Here is an 11129-nt window from a genome sequence, read left to right as displayed (position 1 = left end):
TTAGTCAGCAGGGTAGTGGCTCTGCTTTCAGGACAACTGTTAGTATTAAGCAGCTGGTGCATCTCGGAGTCTACCTTCCCAGTTAGTATTTCAGGAACGGATTAGGTGATTTAGACCTATTGTTCTAAAAACATTTTTGAAAGTCTGTCACAGAGTACTGGAATTCTGATGAATGGCTACCCATTACTGGTAAACCATGAAATTAATCCAGTATTAGAAAGTGCATTTCCTCGCTCTAACATCATGTCCAAATCTAATGAAAGTATTTTTGAATTAAAAAGTGATTAAGCTGTTGGTATTGGCATTTCAGGAAAAGCTAATCCAGGATAAGTTACAATTTTTATTTTGCCCAGTATTTTAGAAAGGGTTGGTTATTACATCTGTCCTTATAAACTGTGTATTTGGTTTAGTCATGCATTTTACTCACACAAGCAAAGCTTTTTTAAAAGGTGCCATTTGTTGACTAAATTAAATATAGCACTCAAATTGTTTACACAGTACTCACACAATACCTGTATGAAGAAAAAAAACTTAAAACACTCTTTAGCTAAACTGTATGTTCATGATGAAGTTTGGGAAAGTCTAAATACAATTGTGTAACCAAGTGAGCTGCCAAAGTCTCTACAGGCCCATCAGATTCAAAATCCAACGTTAAGTTCCCCCTACTCTTTTTTTTGTTTTGTTTTACCTCGACTGATTCAGTTCTTTTCCATCTCTCAAGGGAAGTTCTGCTGCAGCAGCAGTCTGAATATCGGCACTGATGAAATCTAAATAACAAACCAGTTCTGATCTTGTATGAACTTCAAATGCAAGCTAAGGCATAGCTAGATCTCTACGAGGAAACAAAGAGCAGTTTGTTCTGACAATACTGGAGGTACAGGCACAAGCCCATTACTTTGGCTGTGGCCAAGCTCTTAATTCTTCCCTGCCACCCTCAGGACTGCTCTAAAACTGTTCAGCTGCACATTCTCCAAACTAAGTACCTCACCTGCTGGGAAGGGCTTCCATGAGAATGAGTCTCTTCTACTCCCATAAGTTTCCAATTACAGACTTAGAAGCTTTTGCCTGTTTTCTTTAAGCTGGAGTCTTTTTTCCCCAGTGACTCGGATACCATGGTGGAACAATCATAGGGCACATTTACTCTGAACTGCAGTAAACTTCAAACAAAAATACAATTAGCAAATATACAGCATGCTACAGCAAAACCCAGGTTGAAGATAAAATTATACCTCTTAGCTTGAATCTTCCATCTCATTAAGAATTTTATTCAGAATACCAAATTCTACTAGTATTACACTTGTAGCTTTACCTTTAAGGGCACTCTCCCATCATGCCCTGTCAGCTCTATAAATCTGGCTGTGTCAGCTGCAACTTTATAGTACTCTGTCAGCCTGCCTGGCAATTTGAGTTGCTACAGCATTCATCAAGTAAGTGTTTAACTTTATAATTTGGGGAGGGGGGCATCCCCCAAATTTAGAAGTTTCCTAAAGGTACTCAGTTAAGCTTAAGTTAATGGCAACTCAATTTAACTTTGCTGTAACAGAATAATTTCAGTGTTTTTTTTTGTGGTCTTATCTAAATAGCAAGGTGAAAAAAGACAAGCAGGAAAAAAAAGTGAGATTATACATAAGTTAGCTCTATAATTAGCATAAAGACTAGTCATGAATAAGTTGTAGCATTTGGAGGTTTTTTGTTTTTCAGAGACTTTAGTTTAACAGGAAAGGTATACCTAGCAGTGAGCTGTTGTTATGTGCTTACATGTAAGTTAATACTGAAACAGTAATAAATCTTGTGTCTTTATTCAACATGCACCAAACAAATAGATTTAAAGGCATTTATTCTCTCTGATTTTTATGCATACTACAAATTGCAAATATAGTATAAAATAGATTCTCCCCTGTAAGAAAATCTGGTTCCTGTTATGACAAAAATATAATATTAAAGATTTGTTTTAAAAATACCAACTTTATAAAATACTAAGTAAAAAACTAACATCAGTGGTTGGTTTATGTATTAAGCTAAAGATCCATTAGAAGTCTACAAGAACCTAAAGGGGAAACATCTTATTCTTGTGGCTTATCTCCAGGTACAGTGAGAAATAGTTGCTGTTACAGGTGCATGAATAAGAAGCTAATTTCTCTCATCTACTGGGCAAGCATTAAAGGATCTTTAATGCCAAGTGTGACAAGTAGCTCTAATTCTCACTGTAGTCCAGAGTATAAAATTTGCTCATAATAAAATTGATAGGTTGACCTTTTGGTTTGAGTCATGTTAGAAGGATAAATACAATTTAGTACAGTCTGGAACACTACTTAAACTTTTAAATAAAATGTTGAATTAAGAAGCTGCTGCAAAAAGTAATGCAGCATTTTTCAAGGACTTGATTGTTTCCTACAAGAATCAGAAGAGAAGCAATGCTGGCTTTTCTGCATTCATTCTGAAAACTTAAGAAGGTCAAGTTAACATTTTCTGCACTGTTTTAAATGCTGCAACATTTCATAGAAGCATGATATCTAGAATTTGGAAATTCATTCCTTGTGCCACCTACAATTTAATCTGCAGTAAACTGAAAAAAACTTAGCTTGAACAAACAAACTGTAAAACAAGTTATTTGACATGCTTTAGAAAATCTGTAGATGCATAGATGTAGCTCCATCCTTCCACTTGTTAACATGGTCTGAAATAACAGTTCTGCAGAGTGGACACGTTTTTTCTCTATTAAACCATAAAGAGATGCATTCTTCACAAAATGTGTGCTGTAATGAAAAGAATGAGAACTTAGAGCTCCTAAGCTCTTCCATGTATAAGACGGTATATTATTTGCATAGCCTGATTTCTAAAAATAATCAGAAGACATACACTCACTAATCTAACTTTGTTATTCTGTTTACCAGTTGTTTAAAATATTCTTAAGTTTGCAAAAAATAACTCTGATTATGTGTATTACCTGACAGATAAGCAGAATAGGCTTCTGAAATTCAGCTTGGCAGATAGAACAAATATCATCCGATTCAGAACACTGTCTCTTGCTGGCCGTCACCCCATAGTGCTGTAAACCAAGATATTTTCAGCAGATATTAGTTTCTGGGAGGGGGGAAGGCCAAAATGAAACACAAAAATACCAGGACAGAAGGAATTGGGAATAAGGGCTGCTGTGTCAGGAACACTAGTCAATCCCTAATCCAACCAAATGTTGCTAAGTTTTTTAATAGCTGTCTTGGGGTCTAAAGCTTATATGTTCCTACTTACCATGCAGTCTAGTTAGTATCTCCCCCAATCACAGTTACTGGAAAAATCTGTAGCAGTTTTGTTTTAACAGTGACATCTGTGCAAAACACTGTTAAATTCCAATCTGATCAAGAGAGCACTTAGAAAATGAGAAGTGCTTTATCATTCTTTTTAGTTCAGTGACACTGTGCTATACATTTTACTGCATGAATAGTAGGCTCTAAATGATACCTCTTACTACAGAGAAAGATTATCTAGAAACTTAACAATTCTAACAGAAGTTACTTGCATGTCAGTTATTTTGGCAAGCTTCAATTCTCATTATATTTCAGCACAAAGCTCAGCCTGCATCCAACCAATATTTATTCCAGTTAAAAAGTAGGAAGCAGGACAAAAAGGGTATGTTATTTCACGTATGTTTATCTGAAGAGACATGCAGAATAGATTTTTTGCGGATTGTTTTTGCTGTTATTCAGATGACAATGTAATCACACAGTCAAGGAATTCAGACTGCAAAAGAGAACAAGGATACAGGGTTTACTTTAAAAATGCAGTTGTCTATTGCTAGAGCAATACAAAGTAATATAGGAATGAGGTATTTAAAAAAAAAAGTATTTTCATGTAAATTGGGTTTATTGTTTTGTCATAAGAGAATTCAGTACTCACTGGTCGTGTACAAAATATCCGTAAGACCTGCTTGAAGTTTCTCAATTGTCCAAAAAAGCTCAAAAGCTGAAATGGGAAAGAAAACCTGAGTTATGCTTAGTATTTTTCTCTGTGAACTAAAAAGCTTCCAAGCTTTTGTGCAGATTCCAGCACTGGAAGTCTCGCTACTAGTTTGATGTTGGCAGGAAGATAAGCAAAGTTATAGTTCAGACGGACCCTATTTTAGTTGCTTAATATGTAACCAAAGTAAGAATTTAGCCTCAAGTTTTTTTCCCAGTAGGTGTCTGTTCTTTAAAAGAAAAATAGTGTTGAGGTTCTGAAATGAAGCACTCAAGTGCAAATATATCAGCATTATTATCATATATGCAATAGTATTTAGACCTGTAATTAAGATACCATGGCATTATAAAGTATTTTTCATGTTCAAAGCCGGACTTGTACTGAGTCTGGTTACATTTGGGGCAGATGAGCTCTTTGGTGAAGTAGACAGCCAGTATGAATACTTATTTTTAACTTGTTTAGCATCACACAGGATACTCTAGCAGAGAGAAAATCTACTTTCCTGTAATATGCCGATTCTTTGAGCCATTAATTTTATCTTTATTTTTGCAAGCTCTTTTCTTCGATATCTGATAACAGTCTGATCAGCGTCTGATGTGAGGGGACCTATAGTAATAGTGTTCTTTGCTATGCAACCCCAATGCATTCCCAGAACAGGTGCAAGAAAAAGAAGATTTAGTGTCCTGAGCCAGTTTTCCTATCGGTTTTGGAAGGCTGTGTCAGTTAAACTGAAGCATCGACTTGCCGGTCAGTTCAAAGACAGGGGAACTTTCAGAAACATGTTTATATGTCTCTAACCCTCCAGTGATAATTACTACAAAATAGTTTGAGAGGATTATAAAGCTTACGTACTTTTAGGATGAGGTAGAGAAGGCCCAGCAATATCCCAAGGGTCCATCCTAGTACACTGTCCAGCTCCCCATAGCCAATAAGATAACGGAACCAAACTGGTATGGGGACAAACATACGGTAATACTGGCAGAGTTCTTCTAACAGCATGTACCAGTAGCCCTAAGCAAGACATGCAAAGGAATCGCTCAAGATTTAAAACACAAAGGATTTTTAAAATACAGAGAAAAGATGCATTGTTATTCTTTTGAGTAACCTCCTCTCATAGTATCTTGAAACAACTAAATATGACGCATGAAAAAGAATGGAGACCAGATGATGGGTCTCACCATAACTGTACAAATAATACCACCACAATTGATTGCTGTACTGCAGAAAATCAAATTAATAGGCTAAAATAGGATGGCTTTGTCAGATGCCTACCTACTTAGCAATGCTATCAGACTTAATTTCATAAAAATTAAAAAAGAAAATAAAAGTTACATGAAAAAGGAAAATAAGAAAAATTTGGTCCACGTAGATCAGCTTGTCATTAGCAATATTGTGTCCTGCATTCAGGATTAGAAGGTGAGAGTAAGGCCCATTCTTTTATTAAGGAACATAAATTACAAACTCTCTTCCTGTAAACGTTATTTCATGCCTGTGTAAGAAGCCTTCTCTTGTGATAATTAACTCCTGTATAGGATGGGGCGATAAGAAAATTGGGGGCCAGGAAAGAAGCCTAGGGTAGCTGGACTGACCAGGTAAACAGAGTTCAACGACACCCTAAAAATTACTGAATAACAACAACAAAGCACAAATGTCCTGCACAGAGCACTGTGTCTGTGTGCATGTATAATCATAGATATTTAGCTTAGGTCTTACTTTATTTCCTTAATTTTGTCTTTAAAACTATTTATATTAGGGAAGAAGTACTCTTTCTATAATGTACACTGGATAATGCCACAATTTGCCACTATTGACCAGATTCCTTCTTTAATTTAGCCACAGTTTAGGTCACAGTTGGTGTAATGGAATTTTCAATAACTATTTTTTGGATGTTCTATCACTAGCTGTAGAAAAAAAAATAGAGATCTTTATTATAAACTGGTATTTAGAGAAATCAGTTGTACCTGAGAAAAACTTGTTCTGGTACATTTTAAAAGATAAAACCTGCTGAAACATCCTGTTCAAATGCTACCACATAATAATTACAGTTCATAATGTTATTTTTTTTTAACCAGTACTAGTATTTGCTATTTTGACATAAAATTTAATTGGGTTTGCCTGTCTCACCTCGGGAAGCAGATAAAAATAAATACCCCACCAACCAGTGTAGGCTTTGGTGAAAATTATTAAGCTTCACTGGTTTGAGGAATTAAGCTATGAATCGAATTCATTGATCTGACACAAATATTGCTTAAGTTTATTAACAAAAAGAAAATTCAGAATTATTTTTTAAGAGATGGAAAAAACCAGCTGTTTGCATGTGCAGACCTAAAAATCTTCCCATGTCAGTTACTGTTGAGCATGCTAAAAATTTACTGTGCTTCAGCTGCTCCATTCTAGCCACCTGTATACACATTCTTACATTGCAGCAAATAAAAGGTTTCTCCAACCCCCCACTTAGAGACAGAAATAAACCCATTTATCCGATGACATAATACAAGCAATTGTTTCAGATCAGACTGTAAACCTTCCTTAGCAAGCAGGGAGAACATGAAATCTACAGGGTTTTCTCACCCACAATATAGTGGTGGATTATATACAGACCTTTAATTAAAAAGATTTTTCTCTGGGTAGAATTTAATAATTAGCTAATTTTACCATAAAAGAATCTTCACAAGGAAGCAAAAATATAACTTGTTTCCTTACCTTGGATTTAAAGGACATCATAAAAGAAGGCACCAAGAGAATAAAGCACTTGAAGCCCATGAAGAGGAATTTCAGAATAAAGTCTGTGACTCCCACAATCCAAAGTACCTCCCAGAAGTTCATAAAATCCACAGTAGGGTTTAAGAAGATTAAGCTACAAAAAGAATTATCAGAAGTTACTGGAGCACCCTATTTAGAGGAAAGCATAACCAGAGATTATCACGACAGGTTTAATTGAAAAAAGGAAACGTGGTTTACACAGCAAACAAATTTTGCTAAGAAAATGAACTCTTTATTGCAAATTGATCATTTATGATTTCTGACAACCTTTCAGTTTTTGAACCTTCTACAGCCAAGACTGTACCTACAGAATGCAAAGGAAAAAAAATAATTGGAGACACAAACTCTGTAGAGCCCCAGAATGCCATCTTCAGTATTCCAAAGGCAAGGTGGCATGGTTAAAGCCAGGAATCACAACCATTACATTTCCTGTGGTACAGTAGTGCCATTGAGTATGGGGTCTAACCTTGCAGATTCCAACATACTGTTTTTAAGGACAGCACCTGTTCAATTTGGCCAAAGAGGAGGAATGGAGATTAAAATGAAAGAGAAACCAATGCCACAATTAAAGAAAAACAGCAGCAGCCCAGATAAAATTAAATATTAACTGGAAACATTTTGAGTAATTTATGATGCGAATAGAGATGTTCATCTACTTACCTGTAATACAGTGACTGAGAATGAAAGGTGTAATACAAGAGGAGAGATGATCCAGTTAGGTATACTAGTAACCAAGCACATTGCAACTTGGAGCACCGTTCCTGTAAGATAATTGTAAAGACGTATTACAGTCCTTATCTCAGTATCAGTGTCTTAAATATTGATCTTAGTGATTTTAGGTCAAATAAAATAGGAGAACTCAATGGAAAGGTAGAGCAGTAATTTTAATGTTTTCAGCATAACAATTTCTATGTGTATCATGGTTTCTTCTAAAAACACAACCAAAATCCAACCCACTCTGAAAGAACAAGTTTTCATTTGGCAGTGGAGACAACTGAAAGTTTGAAACTGTCAACTGCTATTTGATTCTACAAATACAGTTAAGAAGTTCTCCCATAAATTCCAAAAAGCTTCTATCAGTTGAAGTGATTTCAGTGTTCAAGTCAAGAGGGGCAAGGGGGAACTCTTTCTGAATTTTGCAGACCTTACTTATCTGAGAAGCTCTACACTGTACAGAAGCATTAAGACTTGACTTCCATCTTGAAACCTTGACACCTAATATTATTAGGTAAATAAAACAGTATCTCCATTCACATTTCTTTAAAAAATTGATGGATAAAGGTTAACTTACAGAACTTTGTTGCATAGGGTGATACTTACTCTTAGAAAAACCTGATTTACTATGCTTTTGTTTGCATACATGTAAGTTGTTAGCAGCCCAATTCCAAGAGAAATGCCTATTAGGAAAAAAGGGTCAGTTATACACAAGAAAATGAAAAAAAATTACTGAAGTGGGTTAAAAAAACCAGCCACTTCTAATACATCTTTTTAATTACAATTAATAGCTCAGACTATCAAGCCATAATAATTAAGCACATAGTACATATGCCAGCAAAGGAAACAGAAGCCACTGAAATGTAATTTACTAAGTCTCTTTTTCTGATGAATAAAGCAAATAAAAATAAAGCTAAAAATAAATTTAATTATATTTCAGGCATGGTTGTTAGTATTTCTCTTTGGGGAGGGTCTGTTCCCTCAGACCTTATTTTGTTATACTCTACCAATTATATGCTGCATGATCAATTTGACACACAGAATCAAGATATACGGCAGACTTTTGTGCAGCCACTGGAGGAGGTATCTGAGCTCTGAGAGGGAGCTGCCGCTGTGTTCCTCTGAGTCTGGAGTGGAGTCGTCGAGCCCCCCTGCTTCGCTGTGGGCATGTCCGTGTGAGCGACTTTGGGAACCTGGCCTTGAATGCCGGGAACTTGCATTTTCTCTGGCTTCTCCCACAGCAGAGTTTAGCTGTATGCGAACATCTCCGCTAAGATGGCATGAGCTCTCTCCTGACAACCTCACTGTGTGGGCGCTCTGAGATGAAGAGTCATCACCACTCCCTTGGATGTTGTGGAGATGACTGCAGTTTGGTTGCATGGTGGGAGTTTTTTCTGGTCCAGATTCTTGCTATTTTGTCTCCTAGAGTGGGATATAAAAAGTCACAGTTGAAAGAAGAGAGAACTAGTTCGAGGGGAAAAAAAAAACCACAACAAAAAAACCAACACCAAAATACAACAGATTGTACTGAGTGACTGCCTGCATGAAGTAAAGATTCTCTCTCTGAGAGATAGTGTTTGTCTTCATTCTGAAAGCTGGAATGCTGGGTTTGCACCCTGTTCTCCACGGGGCAGTTTTCTGTGTGCCGTATTAAATGACATCCTTTCATTCACGTGTAGATTTTCTAGCCTGCAGTGAATCTGGCTGCCTTAGTAAAATCTAAAGTTGCTTCAGTGCAAATCAGAACAGCATAAGCTGCTAAATAGGAGACCAGCACTACCTTGTACAGAAGAGATCTTAGAAGTGCTGCATAATTTCACAAAAATACAAAGAGTTGTAGGCCAAAGAAGGAGCAAACAATGATGGGAAGGAAGCAGAGTACATTTACATGCACCCATAAAATGGTAAGCCTTTGTTCAGAGACAAGTCTAGTCAAAAGCCAGTGCATGCTCAAAATTGAGGGCCATTATGAGATTAACAAGATTATCCTGTCTGGGTGAGCAGAACCAGGTTAGTCCATTTTCTAAGCAGCATTTAAAAAAGCCTGGGCCATATGGGCTAGGTGAAAAAAGAAGTGCAGCCAACAAGCTGTAATCTAACAGTGAGACCACCCAAATGAGGTTTTATTTCTTTCTGCTGATATCTTCCTCTTGTCTTCTAGGGCAGTTTTTCACTTCTGCGTCAGTCTTTACATTTGTCAAATAGTGTTAAATATACTTCTCTGGACTGGTGTTACGTGAGGGTAATGATTTTGGAGAATGCTTTGAAGCCAGATTTGGCACAATACTTGTTGCTATCGAATAGTATTATTGAGACATCGGTAATTTTGTTATAATCCTTTTTCAATAGTTCAAACTCTTCCAGATTTCTCTCTGAAATCATTTTTTCCAAAGCTTAGCGTACATACACAGCTAGTTTCACTGGGGATACAAAAAGTTTAAAGCAAAATTGATTTTGCACTGCAGGAAGTTTTTTATATATTTGCACAAACCTAGAATTCTTTAGCCTTTAAAATGGAAATTAGATTAGATGAGTCAATTGCATGAATTTAAACAATATCCGAATAGGGGAACTTACTACCATTTAGAAATGTTGCTGCTACTACTGTATTTTTCTTGGCCAAAGATTACATCATACTTTAATCCAGCCAAGATTCACGTTCTGTAATTTTATGCACATGAATAAAGCCAATAAACTGGAGATAGTATTGACATGTGTGAACAGTATCGCTCAGTGGGTCTGCAGGATCAGGCCACGAATGCGGTTTTTTTAAAAGGGGGGGGCGTATATAAAAAAAAAACACCAAAACTCATTAGCACTCTTCACGTAGTGGTTTAGGGCCTGCTTCTGCAAAAACTGACAGCTCGGTGTTTAAAAAAAAAAAGCGAGCGATCCCATTGTTCGAGTAGTGCAGCTTCCCCTGGCGCTCTGCCGAGCAAACTTTCAAGTAACTAAGTTATTAGACGGGATTTTCAAAGCGTAAGAAATCCGCACGCAGGCTTCCAGAATTTCTCCCCCATCCCCCCAATGAGATAAAAGACGATATTTGATAAAGCCTCCCCTCGAGCATTCCCCACTTCTTCCCGCCCACCGCGCCTGAGGAGACTCTTCCACCCCTCCCGCCCGCCGGCCGCTGCTCGCTCCCGCCGGCCGCTGGGCCGCGGCGGCCTCACCCTCGCCCCCCCTCAGGGCCGCGCCGCCGCTGGAACTCGCCGCCCGCCCCCTCGGAGGCGGCGGGAGGGCGGGTGCCGCCGGGGGCAGCGCAGGGGCGGCCCCGCCGACCTACCACAGAAGCCCCGGTGCAGGGAGGGGGGGGGGGGGGGGGGTGACCCTGCGAGGCGCGTCCCCGCTTCCTTCTCCCCCCACCACCACCCGCCGCCCCGGGCTCTGAGGGAGAGCGGCCGCCGGGAACCCCTTTCCCGCCCTCCCCTGCACTAAGCCAAGGCGAGGCGCCAACCCGCGGCCCGGGCGGCGGTACCTCATCAGGCGGCCGGCGCCTCCCGACCGGCGCCGCTGCCCAGGCCGCGGCCGCCCGCCGCCTCCATCGCCGCCGTCGAGGCCGAGTGGGTTGGGAGAGGGCGCGGCGGGGGGGAGGAAGAGGAGGAGCCGTGAGGGGAGGAGGAGGAGGAAGGCCCCGAGCTGGGGCGTTGCTCTGGCAACGAGCGGCCGCGGCTCAGCCGAGGCCTTCGCCCCGTCAG

The 11129-nt window shown here is 39.0% G+C and overlaps 1 protein-coding gene across 2 annotated transcripts; it reads right to left on the bottom strand.

Annotated features, from left to right (window-relative positions):
- Positions 1 to 1116: 1116 nt before the first annotated feature.
- On the bottom strand, positions 1117 to 11019 carry RNFT1 (ring finger protein, transmembrane 1). Of its 2 annotated transcripts, none has more exons than XM_049804058.1 (9): positions 10910 to 11019; positions 8439 to 8853; positions 8038 to 8114; positions 7378 to 7478; positions 6658 to 6811; positions 4807 to 4965; positions 3895 to 3960; positions 2948 to 3049; positions 1117 to 2756 (listed from the first exon to the last, which is right to left on the bottom strand). In XM_049804058.1, exons 2-9 carry the CDS (start codon positions 8809 to 8811, stop codon positions 2622 to 2624), a joined length of 1167 nt encoding a protein of 388 aa, XP_049660015.1. In that variant the 5' UTR covers positions 8812 to 8853; positions 10910 to 11019; the 3' UTR covers positions 1117 to 2621. The 2 variants fall into 2 exon arrangements, with proteins under 2 accessions (XP_049660015.1, XP_049660016.1); XM_049804059.1 differs by having other exon boundaries at positions 8493 to 8853.
- Between the last annotated feature and the right edge of the window lie 110 nt (positions 11020 to 11129).

This window comes from Accipiter gentilis, chromosome 6, assembly GCF_929443795.1.
Source record: "Accipiter gentilis chromosome 6, bAccGen1.1, whole genome shotgun sequence".
NCBI classification, from domain to species: Eukaryota; Metazoa; Chordata; class Aves; order Accipitriformes; family Accipitridae; genus Astur; species Astur gentilis.
This window is presented reverse-complemented; position numbering and strand designations above follow the sequence as displayed.